Here is a 24,504-nt window from a genome sequence, read left to right on the forward strand (position 1 = left end):
GTAAAATATCTGAATTGGTACAGTTAAGATGTTTGGATATGGTCAGAATTCTAAACACATACATATCAGTCAGTCATTTAGATTTTATTCAATTTATTATCTTTTCATTAACACTTAAATCAAAGAATAAAGACACTTTACACACAATTGAGTTGTATTTCCACCTTTATTCACTAGAAGCAGGTCACATGTTTTATACTTAATGTGAATATTGTTTATTTAATATATTTTCCATACAAGTATACGATTTGTCGACTTCTTATTTTGAAAACCGGATGTTGTGTCATGTGGATTTTTCCGCATACTTTGCAAAAACCCTCGCTCGCTCTCGATCTGGGTCGTTTGAACGTGTTTACCACGAATGTCAGTATATAGGCGCACACAAATGTCAGTGCCGGCTGATTTGACCACCGAGATCCGAGTGTTCGCTGAGTTGACCGCAGTTAACATTACCACGTAGCTAACGTTATACTTTGACAGCTGTACTGCTCTGTCTATGTGTTGTGCTTGAAAATACATTAACCTTATTAAACCTATGCTCTCACTATACCCCCTGCGCCCATTATCGGACACGTTTCCTTAATTATCTCCACAACCACATCGTTGTTTAACTTCATTTCACGTTGTCCCTTTTGAGAAGACAGCGGCTCTGTACAAAATAATAAAAGTAACCGTTAAGTAAGAAAGGTCATTTTCCAAGCTAAAACTGATCAAAACATATCTCAGAAGCTCCATGTCACAAGAGAGGCTGTCAGGTCTGGCCATCCTTAGCATAGAGAATAAACGTCAGTTTAGATGTAAAGAGCGTGGTTAAAGACTTTGCACACAGATTTGCTAAAAGACGCGCACATGTGTATTCAAATGCAAACCTGTAGAAAGTAGCCTACCGGTGTATCGACTATATGTAGGCATATTTGTTATGTTGTTATAACACATGTTCTATTTGAGCTGTTTCATAGGCCCTAGCATATGTTTTGTTTCTGTTGGAATACATTTGTTCTCTGTTTGAGCTGTTTTTTCTGATTGAATAAATTTCCCTCAAAAGAAAAGCTTGGGTCCTGTTTGTTTATCTTTGGATAATGACTGCCGGACAATACATTATCCCTTACATATGGGGGGGAGGGGGGGGGCTCTCAGGGTTATTCTGCAGGGGGGCCTCATGTGTTTCCGTTACGGCACTGTATATATATATATATATATATGTGTGTGTGTGTTAAGATATACACTGGGTCATTTTGACCCAGAGGACGACGGCAGCAGGGTTTGGGGAATATACACTCAGGATGTGAAATATGGATCTGCTTGGTACCATTTTTGCCATATCCCTTTTATTTGGTTGCCACCCATTTCATGTTTATACTGAAAAGCTGAACGTCCCCTGACTTTAGGACAATTAAGTTCAGAGAAATGCTTTAGTTTCTGTACAAATATTTTCTTTGTGTGTTTTATCTAATTGTATATGGTCATATGATTGTTTTTCTTGCACACAAGGAATATGAGTATTGTGTGTGTGCTTGCTTTAGAAGTTGAATAAAAAAGTTCTTCTGAATGGAGTTTTTGTAAATTGCACTTTACCCAGATTTGAGGTTGTGCAAGCAGTAATTTACTGTTAAACTGGAGGATACCGTTTCTTTTTTGCATCGTGCACTTTTTTGAATCCTGTTAAAAATAAACAAAAAAATCAAAGAGGCAAGTCAAATCAACATAACTGCGTGCTTTATTGATACACAGTAGAGCATTTTATACAGTAGTAAGGCATATATTTGGTGGAATCTGATATGTTGTGAAGTACAGATGCTTTATTTGAAAAAATGATGTGAGAATGAAACAAACAAAACAAGAAAATCAATCCAAAAAAACTCTTGGATCATGCTGCAAGAATATTGATGCTGTAAAACGAACAAGTTTATGACGCCACAATGCTCATCATGGACTCCTCTGAGTGGTTACACATGAAATAAAGATAGGAGTTTATTTAGTCACACATGCTAATATCGTAACACCTCACACAAAACAAAATAGCCTTTTAACCAAAGACATAAAGACAGTGCTAGAATAAACGCAATCTCCACACAGAAAACAAATATCTGGTATGACTCAGGTATGACACAGATTTCAATTGTGTTGAATGCTTGTTTTTATAGAGGTGAGCGATGCTATGAATGCTTCCGAACAAACGGATTGATCATCCACGCGCTAAGAATCACTAAGAATCCTTTTTGGAGAGAAGTGTGGCATTCGGTTCAGAGACAATTTCTCCACTGGACTCAACTTTGACAGTTTCAGATGAGGTAGCACTTCCATTAATGGGCTTCCTTAAAGATTTCTCTGTTCGCATTGAAACAGAATGCGAACAGCTTAAAAAATAATTGCTTAAAAAATAATCTCGACCAGCGGCCCTGGAAGTGCTCAGATTCAATTCAAATACATTCTAAGTTTCTCTTACAGTACTTCTGACAGGGAAAAGCAGTCAACTTATATACCAACAGTGTACACTACAGGTCCTAAAAAGACAATGATAAAATGCTTTAATCAAATCCTTAATTAAGATGCTGTGCAATAATCAGGACGTCTATCTGAAGGAGTCTGCCAAAGCCTGATGCAGAACTGGAGATGCATTACTTTAAATACTGGATATTGGCAGCTTTAAAAGTTGACCTTTCTCATGACAACACTTTCAAACAACACTGACTACGTTTACATTCATATTCCACTATAATTTTGAATGTGATAATATATATTACATGATATGGCTGATGTAAACATCATATTCCGTTTGGATATTCTGAATTAGGCCCTATTCAGAATGGGGCACATGCCGATATTATTCAGGTTTTAGAAGCATTGTTTAGACATGTTTACACTGCATTCAAAATGTGCGTCTGAATGGGTGTTTTTAGGGCACTTTGCGAGACACAAACTCTTTTAAACACGATGGACTGAAAAACGCCGACCTTTTCAAGAAGGTGGTTGAAGGAAAGAGGGCATTGTTGACACGGTCCACTGACGGAAAACTTTGTAACAAAACGAAAACTATTTGACGCAAAGAAGCTAAATGGCACAAGCGGCTCCTGCTGTTCCACTTTTCCATAGTTTGACGGGATTAACGACATCGACCCGCCAAACACTGCTGAGAAGGGCGTCAACGTGGGATTATTCACTGGCTTTTTACATTAATCAGAGTATGCACGGCTGGATGTAAACTGGAATATAAGTGGAATAATCATTTTTATTAGCCATGTAAACAGCTTGTCTTTTTTGGAATAAGGGCAAAAAACAGAATATTTGGTGCATGTAAACATAGTCAGGGTCAGAGCGATTACAGGTGCAACAAAACACATCCATCAGTGATGCTGACTGAAGAAAACAGACCAGGCGGGTAATTGGAAGACGCTAAAAAGTTGCATCAGGGGAAACGTAGGATCCAGTGTTTTTAAAGCTTTGCCCATTCTGGGGACAATAAAATCTATAGAAAATCCCACTCTGGGACCTTCTGGTCCTAAAGGAAATATCACGGAGAAAAACAACATCAAGAGGATCCCCCCCCCCCCCCAGCTACTTAAAAAAAAAAAAAGAAAAAGATTACAGTCCTTTTAATTATGAAGTTTATTTATTGGCAAACGGTATCCAAATGGCTTCGAATGATTTCCAATATTTGCATTAGGTTTGTCTTCTCTCAGTTCTGAATCGGGCATCTGTTTATGTACCCAGCAAACTATTGAAAACAAATACTGGTAATAAAAACTGTTGCCATAGAGATTAATCACAGGGATGACGAACAGATTGATGGATGGAGAGATGGACGGATGAGTGGATAAAAATGAATAATTCAAATACAACTTGAGGTTTGTCAGCCAAAGCCCCTCAAAGAAAAAGCAGTAGTGTAATGTGGAAATTAGGCACGCACACACACACACACACACACACACACACACACACACACACACACACACACAGTACTGTACTGTAAAGATCCAGGATGCCTGCATTACCTTGACAGTGGTGTACGCTGTTATAGAAAGACATTTTCCTCGTAGAAAGCACCCTTATGATTACAATCATTCTTTTTTTGATACAAATGTCTGAAATGCATCCGCAGTTACAAAGAGATGACAAATATTCGACCACACTGAACACACTTATTTGCATCTCATCTCTCTTTGCCCCCCCCCCATCCCATAAGTGTTTTATACATTGCATAGAAGTTTAAAAATCAGCCTCTGTTATTAATAAAACAACTTCAGGATGTTTTATGAAACTACTAAAATCTACATGTATCGTTTGTTTTTATGTGTCATTGCTGGAACCGCAATCCTTCACAAAAATAGACGTTATATATTCTCTTTGTAAACTGTGTTTTCAATCCAGTTGATATGACTAGAAAAGCATGCGTTAGGGAGGGAGGGGAGGAGAGGGAGGACGCCGGGAATGAAGGGGACAGGGGGGATCAGAAGGGCAGGGCCTCGTGCTGCTTGGCACTCTGTTCGTCCGTCATCACACTGACCAGTGACTCCATTGCACGGCCCAGATCATCGGCCATGTGGAACAAACTGCCAATACTGGGACCTGAAGAGAGACAGAGAGAAAGGAAATGCTTAGACAAAACACACTGACAAATAGTCTGACTACTGTAGGATAGCACAAGCATACAGGTATAAATGGGATAGTCTGTGTGCTACAGACATAACGAGACATCTACAGAAGCTCTGTGAAGCTGTGTACGGAAGCCCTCAGAGGCGAGTACAATACTAATTAGCAAATGTTAGCATGTTAGAACACTGGTTAACGTGGTGACAACTATACCTGCTAAACAGCATGTCTCAGAATGAAGAGATTTTAGTGATACATTTTACAAATCTGATCTAAATGGTTATCTCTCATGTTTTATGACATAAGAACAGGTGAAATAAAAAGGTTTTGCCAGGATAACCTTTCTAGAGCTATGTTCACACCAAACCGATATTTGAGGGAGTTTGAGTGCCGGATCAGATGTTGTAAATATCATCTGGAGGCGTGTCATGAATTTCATCGAGCTGAAATTTAATTGTAATAAATGGATAAAAGGGATGCTGAAATATCTACATAATGATGCATGTAAAAAGTCTGAATTCATAATTTGTTAGTTTTCTCCGCTAGTCGACAAGCAAACAACTTTTAAAATGCTTGTTTTCTGAATAAAGCTAGGATTGATCAGTGCTAGACTATGCTAACATTGTAGCTGCTCTATCAACAACAAACTAATAAATAATTACGCCATATATAGTAGTAAATACTGCAGCACTGTAATTGTTTGTAACATGGATTATACACATACATTTTTACACAGTTTTGTCTGATCTCTGTATAAATATTAAGTATCTTAGAGCTCTAGGTGCCCACCTACAGCTACAATATAATACAAATAATATGAATCTAGAGCAAGTTTAGTCTTTAAGCTTTTTGGAAGTTATCTATAGAAATAATTATGGTCCAAAACGAGGCCTTCATATTTTCTTTTATTCACTGCAAACATTCTGAATATGTCTCTTCATCCTGCTGCATAATATGTTAAAATCTCCTGACTGGGACACTGCTCTCAAAAACCTTAATGAATAGCTCAATGTCTGTCTGGCTGCTGTTGATTCTAGGCTGTGGGCATCCAATGATAAATTACAGAGTGATACTTCAGGCTACAAATAACACAGGGAAGCACTTTAAGCATTAACACTATGGTTAAATACACAAACACTATGATGCTTCCGTTGGAATAATTATATAGGCCTATCATAGATAGTATAATAATATAACAATAAATAAACAATAATAAAATCACAAATGTCTCAACATAACATGCTTGAATAAATAATAAATAAATAGGAATAAGTAGCAAGAGACTGCTGATATTGGACGATACACATGCCAACATGTGAATAAGGGGAATATTATAACAAAATAAATAAAGAGCCTGACTCCAGCCATTTTGAGGAATCTACTATCTATGGTCAACAGGACTGGCCCCATAGCCGGCGCTGAGCCGCTAGCATTAGACTCTGTTAGCTCTCCCCCGGCAGCCCCCGAGCAGCCGGATGGCTGGGTAACTGTTCGAAGGAATAGTAGGTCTAAACAGAAGCCCACTGAGCACCACCAACCTCTTCACGTTTCAAACCAGTTTTCCCCACTCAGCGACGCACCCGCTGAGAAACCCACTCTGGTTATAGGTAGCTCCATAGTCAGAAACGTGAAGATAGCGAAGGCAGGGACCAAAGTCATATGCATCCCGGGGGCCAGAGCGGGCGACATTGAATCTTGTTTAAAACTGCTGGCTAAAGATGAGCGTAGTTACAGTAAGTTTATAATACACGCCGGTGGTAATGACTCCCGACTGCGGCGGTCGAAGCTCACTAAAATTAATGTGGAATCGGTGTGTACTTATGCCAAGACAATGTCGGACACCGTAGTTTTCTCTGGCCCTCTCCCCTATCTGATCAATGATGACATGTATAACCGCATGTCGTCATTCAACCGCTGGTTGTCCAGGTGGTGCCCAGCAAACAATGTGGGCTAGATAGATAACTGGCACTTTCTGGGGAAAGCCTGATCTGATGAGTCGAGACGGCATTCATCCCACTTGGGATGAAACGCGTCTCATTTCTGCAAACATGGCCAAGTTGATTAACGGACTTAATCCATGACCCAGAGTACAGATCAGGAGGCAGAAGCAGAGTTGTAGTCTTCCACCCTTCTCTGCACTTCGATCCGAGTAGTTACCCACCCTTAACCTTAACTCTATAGAGACTGTGTCTGTCCCACGGCCACTTAAATTAATTAAATCAAAAGTAACCAGAAGAGGAGTCATACAAAATAACCTCATAAAGGATAACAATACTACTGCAACAGTGCAACAAAACAGGATCATTAAATGTGGACTCCTAAATATTAGATCTGTCATCTAAAGCTGTATTAGTAAATGATTTAATATCAGACAATCATATTGATTTATTGTGTCTTACTGAAACCTGGCTGAGCCATGAAGAGTATGTCAGCCTAAATTAATCAACTCCTCCAAGTCATATTAATACTCACATTCCTCGAGGCACCGGCCGAGGAGGTGGAGTAGCAGCCATCTTTGACTCAAGCCTATTAATGAATCCTAAACCTAAATTAAACTACAACTCATTTGAAAGCCTTGTTCTTAGTCTTTCACATCCAACCTGGAAAACATTACAGCCAATTCTATTTGTTATACTGTACCGGCCACCAGGTCCATATTCAGAATTTATATCTGAATTTTGAATGTTATCAGGAAACACTCCATAAACTTTCATTGCTATGCAGATGATACTCAATTATATCTATCGATAAAACCAGAGGAGACCAACCAGCTCGCTAAAATTCAAGAATGTCTTAAAGAAATAAAAACATGGATGACCTGCAACTTCCTGATGTTACACTCAGACAAAACTGAAGTTATTTTACTCGGCCCTGAACACCTCAGAGATCAATTATCTGGTGATGTGGTTTCTCTAGATGGCATTGCCATGACATTCAACACCACTGTAAAGAATCTCGGCGTTATCTTTGACCGAGACTTGTCCTTTAACTCCCACGTTAAGCAAATCTCAAGGACTGCATTTATTCATCTACGTAACATTTCAAAAATCAGGCACATCTTGTCCCAAAAAGATGCAGAAAAGCTGATTCACGCGTTTGTTACTTCCAGACTAGATTACTGCAACTCCTTATTATCAGGCTGCTCTAATAAATCTCTTAAATCCCTCCAGTTAATCCAGAATGCTGCAGCTCGTGTACTCACAAAAACTAAGAAAAGAGATCACATTACTCCTGTATTAGCTGCTCTGCAGTGGCTCCCTGTAAAATCAACAATCACATTTAAAATCTCCTCACCTCCAAAGCCTTGATTGGTGATGCACCATCATATCTTAAGGAGCTTGTTGCCCCACTAGAGAGCTGCGCTCACTAAATGCGAGGCTACTTGTGGTTCCTAGAGTCCTAAAGTAGGATGGGAGCAAGAGCCTTCAGTTATCAAGCTCCTCTTTTATGGAACCAGCTTCCACTTTCAGTCTCTCTCTACTTATGGATGAATTTACATCTCTCCATTGCACCTTATTAACTCTGCTTCCTCCCCGGAGTCGTTGTGACTTCACTTCTCATAGGGTCCATTGGACCTGGTGGTGTCTGATGCCTGGTGAGCCGGCCTCCCGCGTTGGCCCTGCTGATGCGCCCCGCCCCCCCTCCTCTCTACCTCCTGTTTCATGGATTGGAGTTCCATTCATACATTGTCATATTCATGTAATGTGTTTATGTAACTTTGTAATGTTCATTCTGTACCCATGACATCTATTGCATCTGTCCATCCGGGGAGAGGGATCCTCCTCTGCTGCTCTCCTGAAGGTTTCTTCCCTTTTTTCCCTGTGAAAGGTTATTTTTGGGGAGTTTTTCCTGATTCGATGTGAGGTCCTAGGACAGGGATGTTGTATGTGTACAGATTGTAAAGCCCCAGATTGTAAAGCCCAATATCACAAATTTGTAATTTGTGATATTGGGCTATACAAAATAAACTGAATTGAATTGAATTGAATAATATTACGGAGATGGATGGATGGATGGGAATATTACCACCACATTTGCTTTGTAAATTCTGATTGAAAAGCTCTTCAATTTTTTTGTGTGACCAAGAAATCAGCAACCAGAATGAGAACCCTGTGATTCTATTTGGATTATTACATGTCAAGCATACTCTCTCTTGAGAAGGCTTTAATTAAAATACACAATGGGAGCAGCTTGGTTCCATTAATCACTGGTCATATCTTCCACTGTTTTGATCAAATTTGAGAAGAAAAAAAATCAATGAAGTGAAAAGTCTGGTTATGGGGCTACAATGGCACCCCTAGTGGGCCAAATGAGAGCACAAAGAAACTGGCGCAGTAAACAGATTGTTTACAGTGTATTTGTGCAGGAACGAAAACACAATTTTATGCTGTCTAACCTTACAGTATTGTCACTCTAAATTCTAATAAAAATATGTTTTACCTTTTAGAAATAGTTTTTATCACATTGAATTGTGGTTAATCTCACTGTGAACCCCAACTTTAGTTTAAGTATAATTAATAACTATATCAATATCAATCTTCATATGATGCATTGATTTGTGTATCTATTTATTTGTGTATTTAATTATTTTTACAAATGTAGACACTGTTCTGAAGCTTGTGGGGTTCTCATTTTTGGGTAACTGCACTGAGGTAAAAGTCCCCACCAGATAGAAGTACGCACGCTTGTGCAGAACGGAGCGCAGTGTGACAGAGGAAAGAAAAGGAAACTAAAGGCAGGGGAAGGGAGGAAAGACACTGCAGTTGAGCGACTAACCTGTCATGGGTGTCCCCTTCTCCCTGCTGGCTCATAGAGACAAAGAGGAAAAGGAAGAAGAGAAAGGAGGAAAGAAAGAGAAAAAAATCAGACTTGTATCGGTAAAAGAAAGAATGAAAGAAGATGAGGGTCAAGTAACGGTTTACTAGGCTTACAGATGTAATGAAGTTCAGTGTGTGCATTTGATTGGGGGAAAAAGGTATACACATCCACAATGCACTTCAGCAAATACAATACCATAGCAAAAAGTACAATCTGAACACTGCTTTACCCTCGCAATCAATCAGATACGATAGATAACACTTTAGACTTTTATTATTAACAATATAGATTCCAATTTTACATAATTTAATTTTTTACTTTACATTATAAAAAAGGTTATAGTGGTCATTCTGTGTAATTCGGTGTGGCTATGCGAATGGCTTGCTGCAGCCAGGCTCGATGCAAGCCACACTGCATGTACTCCTGCGGGCTTATTCGGTGTGGCTATGCGAAGCAGCAGGCTCATAGAGCCTTGCTGCAGCAAGCCACACTGCATGTTCTCCTGCGGGCTTATTATTATTCTTCACTTGAATGGGGTTTCGGAAGAGAACATGAACGCTAACCTTTGTGCCCACACTGTGTCTTCATACATTAAGGTAGAGAAATAATTTGAAGTTTAAAACGTTAACAAAAGGATGGAGCTTATTTGCCCAATTGGACATTTTGTCATAGCTAGCACAGTTTAGACGGAATCTTTGTTCGGGTTTCGGAAGATTTCCGGGCTGTTTCAGAGTTTATAATGGGTGTGTATGGCACGGAATGTTCAGATCTAGAGTGAGAGAGCCGCCTGCTAGAGTGTGAGGGAGGAACCGAAAGTCCTACAAAAATAAAACGTATTTTGCCACAAGTCTCACAATTTTCACTCTTTTTACACCATTTATGGATCAAAACATAGGGAATTTTGTGCTCGATGGAATCCACAATGTTTCCCACATCTTAACGAGGGAGGAAGTCTCTGCCCCATCCGCCTCCTTTAAATCTTTCCCTCCAAAACATCTTCTCACAGTCAGACCTGATTTCTAAATCGCCACTAGAGACACATTTCTTACACTACAGTCCCACCGGTCACAGTATCTGTTCATCAAGGATGATCAAGTCGTCCTTCCTCTCATAAAAATATTGGGGAAAAAATAGAGCTATGGTTAACACACTTTTTGAGATAGTTTGAGAGGTAATCCCTCCATGTTAAGCCTGGCAACTGTGGTCCCTTTGAAGTTATCACTACGGCAACCTTTGATGTTGGCAGCAAACATGTGCGGAGGAGAGATATGGAAATGTGGGTGTGTCTCTGTGTCTACTAATACACACACAGGAAGGAAGCCAGTTAAGGAGGCAAGGAAGGAACCTCCCCTCCCCTCCCCTCAACTCTCCTCCCCTCACTTTCCCTTAACTCTCCTCTCCTCCCCTCCCTTCACCCCCCATCCCCCACTTCTCCTCTCCTCCCCCCACTTCACCCTCCCCCCGCTCCCCCCTCCCCTCCCCTCACCTCTCCTCTCCTCCCCCCATCTCACCTCACCTCACCTCAACTCACCTCCCCTGCTATATATATATATATATATATATATATATATATATATATATATATATTATATATATATATATATATATATTATATATATATATATATTTATACATATATATATGTATATAAACACCTCTCGGTAGTAGCCACACCATCTAAATTTCTTGTGAAAGTTTCGGATTTCTATTATTCTTCTGCCAAAATTGGTAAAGAGCAAATATTAAAAGTTCTTATTGGACAAGAGTGAGTTAATCTTGACGTAGACATGTAGGAAAACCTCCAGGCATGCAGCAGGGCAACATTCATGGACATAATTCGTATTTTGTCCACCTCTGTATCGTTACTGATGTTATTGTGTTGTACTTTTCACACAGAAAATGGTCTACATGTAATTGTGATGAGTATGTTTCACAATTTTCTGATGTCTTTTTTTTCAATGCATTTCATTTATAGATTATTTGTTTCATTATTTTAGGGGACATTTCCTAGAAATGTTCATAATATGTATCGTTCCAGGTCTATTTTAATAAAATCAAAGCTGCCAACTTGTATTTTTCTCTTGTTATTTACCCTTTAAGAGAAAATAAAAATAATTTCAACTATTTGTCTGATTTCAAACAGAAAAGAGTGGATATTGTGTAGGTGTTGATGGTCCGTACCCTGGCTATGAGGAAACGAATTATTGAGCTGTTCCATCACTTCCTCCAACCCAGATGCATCTTGGGAGGGGGCTGGACAGCTCGTAATCACCTGAAACAGGAAGGAGGTGATGGTTTAACATTTTTCAGAACTGCACACACACTGACACTCATATCCCTGCACTTCTATCTTTGTGAAGACACTCATTGGCATAGTGCATTCCCTCGCCCCTTAAACCGAGGTACTTTCTTGAAAGTCTGAAACTCAAATTGGTCCTCACAAAGATGTATGTTCAACGCACATACACATACACACACACACACACACACACACACACACACACACACACACACACACACACACACACACACACACACACACACACACACACACACACACACACACACACACACACACACACACACACACACACACACACACACACACTTTGGTCCAATGTAGAACAACGTCCAAAAGCATGGTATCTACAAGCTGTGAAATCACACATCTCTATTTATATCCTTTAAGTTTTAAAAATGGTGGATGCAAATTAAAGGATATTTGTGTGTGTGGTCTTACCCATTGTATCAGTAGTCTGGCTGGCAGCCACACGTAGCAGTGGGAGGGAGGAGTCGGAGCGTTGAGAGGAGGTGGAAGGAGATGACAGTGCTGTGCCGTTCACCTTGGAATCCGTCTGATACACACACACACACACACACACACGCACACACACACACACATTAGACAAACAGCAATTTGGCAGCCACGTCGCAGAGGAGTCAAAAGGGGAGTGAAGTGTGTGTGTGTGTGTGTGTGTGTGTTGGATCAAGGAGTTGGCTCAATCCAACGTGTCAGCTGTTACTGGCAGCCAGACAGCGTGGAGGAAGCTGCTTCAGTCTGAGCTCGAAGCTCACCGGTTGGAACTTTACAACAACTTTGAGGTTCTGTTGATCCAGGACCCATGCTGCAGTTACCATCAGCAGAGGAACCAGCTCCCTGAGGGTTTACCGCCTTGCTCCTGAGTCCTCTCTCTGCATAGAGACTGTGGGACTTTGCGCCTGATTGGCAATTGGAAACTGACCCAGGGTTTGGTTACAATTAGGGCGGTACCAAATGTAATTTCTATACATTCAAAGCTTCTATTGAGGTTTTGGAATAAAGCTTTGAATGTTTGTCGTTATGACGTCATCACCCTGAAAGAAAACCCTCTTTGAACTAAATCCAAAATATAAAGAAATTCATCGGAATAAATGTGTTGGTCCTCTTTTAATAAATCAACTTTCTTTGATGATTAAAACTAGTCTGTGCTGCCTCCCTTTGTGTGCAATAAACTGGAGAGCATTATGATGCTCTTGAGTTGAAATTGAACTCTAAAACAAAATTACACAGCCACCACTTGAATCTATTTCTGCAACTAGTTTAGTGAAATTTGATCTTTATCTGCCACGGTGCTAAACACAATGCCTACACATGCAATAACAACTAAATTAAAAACGTTGCAAATATTTTAATGATTTTGAATTATCTTCTGAATTTGAATGTCAGCATGAGGTCCAGTCCTAGTTACAACAGGAAGACATTGTGCAAAAACACACCCACATCTTTTCTGTGGGGATGATTCAAAAAAAATGCAAGGTGATTTCACCATCCCATATCAGCTCTTTCAGAGGTACAAAGGTTTAAAAAAAAACAGTAAAAACCGTGGCCAATATGAGAGTCCTTTATAACAAGGAAAAAAAGACCTTAATATGCCTCTGGGTATGACATGAGTCATATGACATGAGTCAAAACCAGCAACCTCCAGTTCAGAACAGTGAAGCCAATGCAAAAGTGGCTTAAACTTGCATTCTTTCTGTGATGTTCACGGTGGGTGAGAACAGCGCCACCTGGTGAGCATAGATATGCATGACATAGGCGAGTAAGCAGACAGTATATAATGGATACATGTGTGAAAGCGAGCGGAGAATAAAGGCCCGGGAACCTACACCAAATTCAATTAATTTCAGTTTATTTTGTATAGCCCAATATCACAAATTCTCCTCAGAGGGCTTTACAATCTGTACACATACGACATCCCTGTCCCAGGACCTCACATCGGATCAGGAAAAACTCCCGAAAAATAACCTTTCACAGGGAAAAAAGGGAAGAAATCTTCAGGAGAGGAACAGAGGAGGATCCCTCTCCCCGGATGGACAGAAGCAATAGATGTCATGTGTACAGAATGAACAGCATTCAGAGTTACATAAACACATTCCAAGAATATGACAAAGTCATATTCTTGGAATGTGTTGGACCTCCACAATCCATGAAACAAGAAGGACGTAGAGAGGAGGGGGGCGGGGCGATCAGCAGGGCCAACGCAGGAGGCCGGCTCACCAGCAAGAGGCATCAGACACAGCCACAGGCATAAAGTGAAATGGCAGTAGCATGCTAGTTTTAATTGATTCAGGAGCCTCAGCAAACTATACAGTTTGCTGTATAGTTCGCCTCAGCAAACTATACAGTTTGCTGAGGCGAAACAAGTTTTGAGAAACTGACGCCATGTCCTCAACTAAGCCCCACAAACAAAAAGATCTACCCTTTCTGCTCCAAAGTGCCATTGCCGGTCAGTGGTGTTTTCAAATGCAGTGTGGAAAAAGGACAGGAAAAGACAACGTGCACATTCTTTGTAATAAAAGGAAACAGATTCAACCTTCTCAGTTATAAAAAATCGAAAGCACTGGGACTGATTAAAATAGTCACAGCAGTATCAGTCACACAACAGTGTCGCAGATCAGCTGGTGGAAAGTAATCTGAACCGTTTCAAGGCATTGGAAAACTGAAAGACTTTCAGGTAAAGCCCCATATAAATCCTGACATTAAACCTACATGCCAACCGCATCGACGTGTACCGTTCCACATTCGTCAGAAGGTCGAGGATGAGCTTCAAAAACTGGAAGCAGATGACATCATCGAGGAGATCACTGGCCCTACACCATGGGTCTCACCTATTGTTGCACCTCCCAAGCCTAAAGACCCTGACAAAGTCAGACTTTGTGTTGACATGCGCCAAGCTAACAGCTATAGAGAGGGAACGGAACATTACTCCCACCATGGACGCTGTGATACACAAGCTAAATGGAGCAACTATATTTTTCAAACTGGATTTGAGAGCTGGATACCACCAGCTAGAGCTTCATCCAGACAGTAGGTACACCACTACCTTCACCACACACCTTGGGTTGAGGCGCTACAAGAGATTGAGTTTTGGTTCATCCTCTGCGGCTGAGGTATTTCAAAATGCTATATGCCAAACACTGCAAGGTCTTTCTGGTGTGAAAAATCTCAGTGATGACATCATTGTCTACGGAGCCTCCCAGACTGACAATGACAACAACCTCCGAGCACTGTTTCAGAGACTCAGAGAAAGCGGTCTCACACTCCATCGTGAAAAATGTGAGTTCAACAAGTCAAGGCTCGAGTTCTTTGGTTTCATCTTCTCAGCAGGAGGTGTTTCAGCAGATCCCAAGAAAGTCACTGCAGTTCAGCACGCTGCAGACCCCCAGAATCCAGGTGAAATCAGGAGTCTGCTGGGAATGGCTAATTACTGCTCCAGATTCATCAAGGACTTCTCTTCAATCTCAGAATCACTGCGCAAGCTCACCAGACAAGACATACCCTGGGTATGGGGCCCAGAACAGCAAGTTGCATTTCAGACACTGAAAGACAGTCTAACAAGACAGTCTAACAATGTCATACTTTTACCCAGTCAGAGGGACATAACTGATTGTAGATGCTAGCACTGTTGGACTGGGTGCTATCCTCTGCCAAAAAGATGAAAAGGGGATAAAGTACATGATAGCATATGCTAGTCGGTCTCTCAGCGATGTGGAGAGGAGATACTCCCGAAAAGGAAGCGCTGGCCATAGTGTGGGGCTGTGAACATTTCCACCTGTACATCTATGGTCATCCTTTGACTCTCGTGACGGATCATAAAGCACTGGAAATCCTATGGAACAATCCCAGGTCCAAACCACCTGCCAGAATCGAAAGATTGGGACTGAGGCTTCAGCCCTACAACGTTCATGGTGGAATACAGAAAGGGATCTGGCAACCCATCTGACTACATGTCTCGTCATCCCATCTTGTCTCAGACAGGTGAAAGTACAACGTGCAGCAAAAGTAGCAGAGGAGTACGTGAACTTCATTGCAAGCCAGGCAACACCTAAAGCCATGACACTCGCAGAGATCAAGCAGAGACACTTGCAGACCCAATCCTGCAATAGATTAGTGCCACATCAGACACAACACATGGCACAAAACTGACAAGTCACGACATGCTGACATTTAAAGCAGTTAGTTACATTTTAAAGCAGTTAGTTAGCAGTGAACTAACAACATCACATGCATCTGACATTGTACTGCAGGGCACAAGAATAGTAATTCCCATGGCCCTACAAGATAGAGTTTTACAGCTAGCCCATGGGCATTGTCAAAACGAAATCACTACTCAGAACCAAGGTGTTTTCCAGACATTGATCGCAAAGCAGAAGCAGCAGTACGCAGTTGTCTTGCATGCAAGGCCAAACACACCAGTTGCACATACTGAGCCGCTTGAAATGTCCATTCTGCCAGAAGCTCCTTGGCAGTGTTAGTGCAGACTTCTATGGACCGCTTCCAACTGGAGAGTACTTGCTTGTCATCGTGGATGACTATACACGCTACCCAGTTGTAGAGAGCGTACGGTCAACATCAGCAAACACAGTCATTCCGGCGGTCATGGACAAAGTTTTCTCCATGTTTGGAATCCCGAGTTGTGAAAACTGATAATGGTCCCCCATTCAACAGCGACCAGTTCTCCCAGTTTGCAGGCCATCTAGGATTCCATCACCGCCGGATAACACCGCTGTGGCCTCAAGCCAACGCTACAGCTGAAAGATTCATGCGCACACTAGGCAAAGCTATTCGTGTGGCCGAAACACAGGGAATTCTCTGGAAACTGGACATTTTTCTACGCGAGTATCGATCCACACCTCACAGCACAACAGAAAGCTCCCCTGCCGAACTGTTGTTCCAACGCAAGCTGTACACAAAGATTCCTTCATTCACTCACACTGTAAGCAAATGTTCAGACTCTGAAGTGAGATCAATGGACCATAAGGCTAAAGCCAAAATGAAATCTCATGCAGACTCTCATCGTAATACACTCTCACTCCAGGTGACACTGTGCTTCATCGTCAACAGGTATTTATTTGGAAACTCAAGTGTATGTAAGAGGGTGCCACAGGGAGTGAGCGGGTACCTGCTCCAGCAGCTGTCTCAGCCTGTGCAGTTGGGACTCCAGCTGTTTGTTGTGGTCCTCCAGTATCTGCATACGGGCCTCCAGACGTCCTTTGTGCTGCCGCAGCAGTTTGGCCTCGGCGATGAGCTCGGCGTCGCGCACACATCTGCGGCGACACCGGGAGCATCTCCGGGGGCGACGGCAGTGGGGACAGGCCCTTCCTGTCTGTGGGCCTTCTTCAGGCGGTCGTACTCGGACTGCAGCTTCCTGCAGCGAGGGCAGCAGAGGAATTAATCTGTCGCTGCAAGCTCTGGTACACATGGTGAAATATCAAACACCCACTGCTTAAGAGAGATGGTGAACCTCTGTTTTTCTTGATTATAGAAGGAAGGCTGGGTTACAGCAACAACATAGTGCCCTTTATAAATAAAACCGTAAGCATCCATCAGCGAGTCATTTTTAAAATCTTTGCCCCAAAGTTTAAACAAAATCCCCTTGTTGGAAAGCGCAACAAAGAGGAGAAAAACCTAGTTAGAAGATCATGTAGCGTCAAATGTTTACCCTTTATTGATTTCTATTTTAGGACATTTGTATTCTAGGACTGATTAAATCCAAGATGAGGACACGAGTACTTGGCTTCCCTTACTAAGAGAGGGGGTTGAAGATTTATATAATAAATTATTTTAATGTTTTATTTAAATAAAATGTTATAGTGACACCTCTTTAAACCCTGTTAGGAAATACACATAAATCTGACTTTATACTTAAAAACGTTTGTGTGGCAGGGAGGAAATTCCCAGAGAAAACGGGGCAACATGTTTGCAAAAGATCTTAAAAAAGGGATATCCCAGGATTCTCCTTACTGTCTGGTAAATACAGTATTCAATAAGATTAAAGGGAAAGCAAAAAGTTGCCCTCTCCTTAATGCTAGATTGTAATTTTTAAAAGAAGGAATATTGCAATTTTCTTCTTCTTAATTTGCTCAAAGACTTTGCTGCTACATTTTTACTTGATACAGTAGGACCTATAGCGCTTTTTTTTCAAGTTCTTACATTTGGATACTCTCATGATGGCTTTCAAATGTAGTTTTTGTAAAATGTTGTACTTGAATAAATACAGTTGTTTGAAATGTTTTCACGGCAACATAAAATAGATATTAGAAAAGGAATTACAAGATAGCTCTAATCAGCTTATAATATAAAATTAAATTAATGCCAAGATTTTCTTTTACCTTAGAAAGTATTTAAATAAAAATACTAATATTTATTTCCTAATCATGTGTTTTCATGCAAATAGATTAACCTGAACCAGCCAGATGGTTTGCGACACAGAACCATCTGAGCAGATGTCATTGTAAACTCTTTTGATGGGAAAGAAATATGTGGCAGGTGATTGGATTAACCATCTGTCAATCAAACTCTAACCAAAGCGAGTCGGGAGGAGAGCGTAAAAATTTTTTTTTTACATTGAGAAAAGCCTTCGTTCTGAGTTCTTTGCACTTTTAACACTCTCCAGTTCTTCCGAAATAACTCTAGATGCAGCATCTAGAGTGTTGACATGCAGAAAAATGTCATCCCAAGTCTTCTAAAGAACCTAGATTGTAGAAATGTACCTTTTTAGATTCTTCATCCATTTGTGATTTATTGCCAAATCAAGGAAGCTTAACAACTTCGGAGCCAAATTCACCAGGTTAATACACAATAAAACCCGATACAGAGAGTAAAGCCAGCCAACAGAAGATAACAGGGAGATGGGACTGTCCACTGACCTGTTCTCTTGTTCCAGGTCATTGAGGACCCTCTCCAGCTCTCCCTTCTCCTCCGTCTCCATGGAGATGAGGATCTGGGCGGGGCTACGGGGCTGGCTGAGAGGAGAGCCTTGGTTCAGAGACTGGCAGTAGTGCTGGATCAACATGTGCTCGTCATCGCTGCAAACACACACACCCACGCCAAAACATATAAACACATGCAGTCACAACACACAAACACAGGAGATTGGAGAAAATAAAAACCAGCAAGTGACTGAAAGAGGCAGCCGAACAGGACTGCACCACAGAAGAAGAATCTAATACACAGCAACATGTTTGTCCTAAACACTCTGCCAACTATTAAAAGATCACTCGTTTGGCCCACAGTGTTTGCGAGGGTTTCAATTAGGCCAGGTTAATTTAGATACTGCTGTGTTCACTGCACTGCTTTCACTTAGCTAGTCTTCTATTCTGAATAATATAAGAGCTGCAAATATGTGCTGTTTGAGAACAACAAATTCCCTTTAACATGATTGCTGATTTGAAAGTAAGACTCATTATGGAAAGAGTCTGTAGCTCTCTCAGTTCTGGTTTAAATAGCCTCCAGATCTTTTTTGCTTTGTTAAACTGGAGAGTATTAGCGAGCCTGGTTGGCTAATTAGCAAGCCGCTAAATAAAAAAATTTAACAACGTAATGCTTAAGTCACACAGACATATAGTAAAGCAACATTGCCAGATGAGTGGCAACTTGGGTTTTTCTAATTTTTTCTGGAACCATGGTGGAATTTCCTAGCTTGCTAGCTTAGCTGCTAAAAACACAGCTAGCGGCAGCACTTGTGTCCAAATGGTCCATACGCCTTACTCCCTACAGCGACTCTAGCAGCAGTCCATCATCTGGTCCTTTTCTGAGGAGAAATGAGTCTCGCATCTGATATACTAAAGTACATGGACCTTTTTGACATCTTAAAATGTCCCACAGACTATTTGCTTTTCGCATATGTGGGATGAAAGTTTCTTGAAAGCTTGTTGAAAATATGTATTTATTCCATTTAAAACTTTTCCACAAACAATTATGTTAAATGGAACCCCCACCATCTAAGATTTGCTCACTGGCAATGAGTAAATTCATGTAAAGGTATTCACGTTAGTTTCGAATTTGGCGAACTTTGAACCGTGAATTTCAACAGTAGCAAGCGGGTCTTGACTTCAATCACTTTTATTTAACCCGCTCTGTCTGAGTATTAACTGATGATATCACAAACATGTCTTTTGAATAAACTGTATGAACACAATACAATATGATGACATAGGCGGTACACACATAGCGAGCCAATCAGTGAGTGAGGAGGTTGGCAAACACAAAGCAGCAAACAAAAAGCGGTTCTCACATGCTCTCATTGGGTGAGATACTGTCATTCAGATAAGAGCCATTACGATTCTCCATTTCTGCTAACCTGCAGAGGGGGAAGAAACAGAGCAGTCAGTCCCAAAGTAGCAGATTCTGGAGGGAAAACCCACCTCAGATCAATTAATATAGTATACTGACATGATTGTGGTTTTCTTCAGGATAATCTTATGTGCAATTGATATGAAAACACTTACACACTAAATATGTAACTTTCCACTACAAGGGATCTCTATCAAAATTATTATAAAAGACACAGTTTGGTGATGTTTTTAAGTACCCTGGGATCATGGGAGTAGCAGAAGCTGAATTATTGCAATACAAAAACATGTGTTAAAAAAAACTGGATTGTGGCAGACAAACTGGATCGTGGGCAGACAAACTGGATCGTGCCAGACAACGACATAACTGACACGTGTGCAAGAGGGAAATGACGCCATTGACAGGCGACCAAATGAAACGGACCTTGATTGAAATGAGGCGTTTCTCTGGGTGTGAATTTAAATACATTGGATAATGTATATATTACATTACCAATAGTCGTTTTCCTGTGATGGGTTAACATCTTAATTCCTCGTTTTTGCACAATGAATGGGAGAATGTGTTTTCTAAAGGGGGCAAAAATATGGCCTGGCGTCATCCAGCAGCAGGAATGATGGACATTTTAGTGATCATGGTGGTATTATGTTGTAACTGTTGGAGTTCCTCTATGTTTGGCATCTTATAGTTTTACCTGTAACAGATGCAATGCTAGACACCCACACACTGTGTGCAGCCCTCTGTAACCCTCTGCATTATATGTTATAGTGTTTACAACTGCTGCACTACAAAGTGATGCTGCACCTCCAGTACCTGGCCTTTTAATATTTGATACAAGTTTGCTTATATTGCCTTGAAAGCTGCCTCATGAAAGTGGCAATCGGCTATTTGGTTGGACTCGCTTGTGTACCAATCTTTGTAACTGATTTACAGCAGTCACATTTCTGGTGCATTAGTCACAAACACTGCAGTAATACTGTGTGCAACGTAATAAGAAATTGCATGACTGTGCTATATCTATGGAGCCAGGAGTGAATCAGCATAAAGACTGGAAACAGGAGGAAACAGCTAGCCCGACTTCGTCCACCAGCTGAGAAATGCAAACATATGCAGCATGTTAATCAGTGAGCTTTAGAGATGCTGGTAGATGTTTGTTTTTTTTGTTCAATGTTGGAGTGAGCCATGTTTGTAGTGTCATTTATTAATTTGATAAATTTCCTTTTTAGGAAATTGCCTTATTTGCTTTTGCTCTAGCTCATTATTTACTTGCTGTTGCTCTAAGTTCAATATGTATTTGCTGTTGCTCTAGCTCAATATTTAGCCTACAGAGTGGCATACATTTTCTCTTCTCGCCCCCTGCAAGAAATAAATTACAGTCATGTGATGGACATGTTGACGAATACATTGACAGAACATTATCCATATACTTAACATACATTAATGATTAGATGATTGAAATGCAGTTTTTGGGTTTTAGTTGTCTAAGATTTCTAAGATTACTGCAACAACATCAATAGAATGGGAAGTACATTTTGTCTTACTAGTGTTTCCGTTAACCAATTTACCCAAGTGCCAGCAACGATTTCAATAGAGACCGTCCCTCTTCGAAATAAATGAGCTAACTAGAACCATATAGGGTTATTTGTCTTGTCCCCACAGGAGAATCCGTTTTAAGGGTTTTACCTGGAACATGTAATAAAGGTTCCACCCAGAACCCCCTATAACAGGTTCTACAGAGAACCATGTAAGGTGTAATGTGGAGGACACAGTCAATGTGTCCTTGAGCAAGACACTTAACCCTGAATTGCTCCCTGTAGCTGTGTCTACAGTGTCTACAGTGTATGAATGTAACATGATTGTAAGTCGCTTTGGATAAAAGCGCCAGCTAAATGACATGTAATGTAATGGTAACACCCAGAACCTTCTATAGTGTTTCTATCTAGAACCTTTCCACCTTCAAAGAGTGCTAAATAGATCCTCATAAGGCTTTTAAAGGGGATGTGTTGCAGCACTGCCCGCAACAATCATTGTTCACAATCACAGTTTTGGGGGACGTTGGCTGATCTTTTAACACACATGCAATGCAATACAACAATCCTTAAACCAAAATGTTCTTCCAAAAAATGGTTGTTTCAATGAAATGGGTTCTTAATGGAAGCCGTAGTCTGATAGAGAATCCTTGAAGAACCAGAGGGTTCTTCAGAAGGAAATGGTTCTAGTTAGAACCTTTAACCTTCAGGAAGAACCCGTTTGGTACCCTTGTTAACCCTTAAAAAGTTGTTCACAGTCATTTCTGATGATCATATTGTTTTTGAAAAGACATACTAGTGTTAAAACATTAGGCAAACAATATTCCATCCATATCCATTGTATTGGGGTGGGGGCAGGGGAGCTAAACAACTTTATGCATGGCTAGATACCACTAGAAATAAGTGAGATATGTGTTTTTAGTTATAACCAACTATTTAAAAAATAACCCTGCTATTATATTTGAAGAAACCAGTCTGGCCATTAAGACCGGCCTTGCAAACTAACCTCCCCGCTGTGCGCCTCCAACAAATCTATCATGATGATAGCTGAGAGCGAAAAGCTGAAGATTTAAACTGCTCGATCTCCACTAGATAAGTTTCCTGGTGGTTTGGAATATGAGCCCGTAAAGCAAACAGACTTTGGGGCTTTATCAACGTTAATATATATACAAATCTTTTAAAACAGCTTTTTTTTTAAAAAAGCAGATGGACTGTGACATCTGCCCAGGCCGGTGTATTTGTACTCATAATCTGCTGCACGCCAAGAAACAAGCGATAACCTTGTGGTTTGGGGACCGTCAGCTCACTGGAGGATTAATTATATTACTTCTTCACCCTACCACCCTTCGTTTAATCTGCTGGATGGTATCTGGAATCTGCCAGATCTAGATGCGAGAGGGACTGAGAGCAAAGGACCAGAGGGGGAATGTGACTCAGCATATGTGTCCGTCGGCGTGTGCTGGTGTGTATTTATGCGTGTTGGCCTGAGGCAACAGTGAGTGGTGTCAAGTACTCTCTGGCAGGGATCAAAGACTCAACAAACTCAGAACTCATACTAACTCCACGGAGGAGTACCATCACCGCACGACTGACTGATTCAAAGATCAATCGATCGACTGCTTGATTGATTCATAGTTTGATTGATTTGACTGCTTCTCAAACCCTCAGCGGCGGGTTTCTGGGAGCATTTTAGGATCACTGAAATGTTTTGGTGAATAAACTCTGACTGGTTCAGTGTGGCAACACAACAATAACAATGTTTTTTCCCTCTCTCCTCTGTGTCCAGTATTGGTGAGGTTTTTCGCACGCACATGCTGGCGCATTGGACGGCACAGATTCATTAACATATGCATGTACTGGACCTCCCACTGCAGAACGCTTATTCCCCAAAAACTCTATGTATCACTTTATCATGGGAACAGATTTCATTTCTGCTGTATACAAAGAGATATCTTGACGTTTTTCTTCAGCCTATTTCTCATCTTTATTACAACCTGACTGACAAATCATTGTTGCACATTCAGCATTAAAAGGTTTTTAAGTAAGTATGGGTTTTCTTCAATCTAAAAAGCCCATGAAGTGTTAAATGGCTGAATGATGTAGTAGTGTGAAAGCGCTTTGAGTGGTTGGAAGACTAGAAAAGCAAGATACAAGTACAGGTCCAGCCATTAACAATAATATGTTTAGATGGAAAGTTTGGGTTTTTGGAAGAGGGGTTGTATGAGGTACTTATCTATAGTCAGTGTATGGCGGTCGGCAGGCAGTTCAATGTATGCCTGTGGCAGCAGCAACATATATGTTAGCCACCTAAAAATATCAATATCAGTTTAAGTGTCACCTATATTTAGACACATGGCCATCAGACCGCCCTGTTTAAGTTTACAATAGGGGACCTGAAGTTGCAATCTATGCTCTCTTCATATTCACACTCAATTAAACCATAAAGCAGGGTATGCTTTAGGGTGGGGCTACTTTGTGATTGACAGGTTGTTATCGCTACCAGAGCCGCATACTCTATTAGAATATGATTATGGTCTCTTCCAAGCGGCAGTCGATAAAGCAATGGGTGACGTCCAGAAACTATCTGGTCAAGGCAGCGTTGACCAGCAGCTATCGTGTTCTGCAGGGTAGAACTAAAAGGAGGTTTGTCAAAACGAGTCTCGTGGCTTTGAAAAGAAGATAGAGACCGGCTTCAGTTCCCGGTCAGAAAGAGCTGTCTGATGTCAATGTAAACTACAGGTGAAAGTATTCTAAATATAGGGTACACTTAAACTGATAGAGATTTCTTGAGCAGAATGGGAGCAGTACAATGCTTTGCTCACATTCTGGTTCTCCTGTTGTGTTGGCTCTCATCTACTGTACATTGACTATGGATAAGTATCTAGTTTGTCAAGGTATCCCATTGTCCATTAAACAAATTTAATTAATCAACTCTCGTGCATAGACTACTTTCAA

General features: G+C 40.9%; 1 protein-coding gene across 1 annotated transcript in view; it reads right to left on the reverse strand.

Annotated features, from left to right (window-relative positions):
• Positions 1-3,572: 3,572 nt before the first annotated feature.
• The window catches only part of LOC117743999 (dystrophin-like), a 216,510-nt gene continuing 195,578 nt past the window's right edge, over positions 3,573-24,504 (reverse strand). Inside the window, 9 exon segments of the mRNA XM_034552044.1 lie at positions 3,573-4,566; positions 11,590-11,659; positions 11,661-11,680; positions 12,149-12,263; positions 16,851-16,994; positions 16,996-17,055; positions 17,057-17,096; positions 18,598-18,756; positions 19,965-20,030. Of these exon segments, the coding sequence (XP_034407935.1) occupies positions 4,448-4,566; positions 11,590-11,659; positions 11,661-11,680; positions 12,149-12,263; positions 16,851-16,994; positions 16,996-17,055; positions 17,057-17,096; positions 18,598-18,756; positions 19,965-20,030 (793 nt within the window). The 3' untranslated portion in view covers positions 3,573-4,447.

This window comes from Cyclopterus lumpus, chromosome 2 (genome assembly GCF_009769545.1).
Source record: "Cyclopterus lumpus isolate fCycLum1 chromosome 2, fCycLum1.pri, whole genome shotgun sequence".
Lineage (NCBI taxonomy): Eukaryota > Metazoa > Chordata > Actinopteri > Perciformes > Cyclopteridae > Cyclopterus > Cyclopterus lumpus.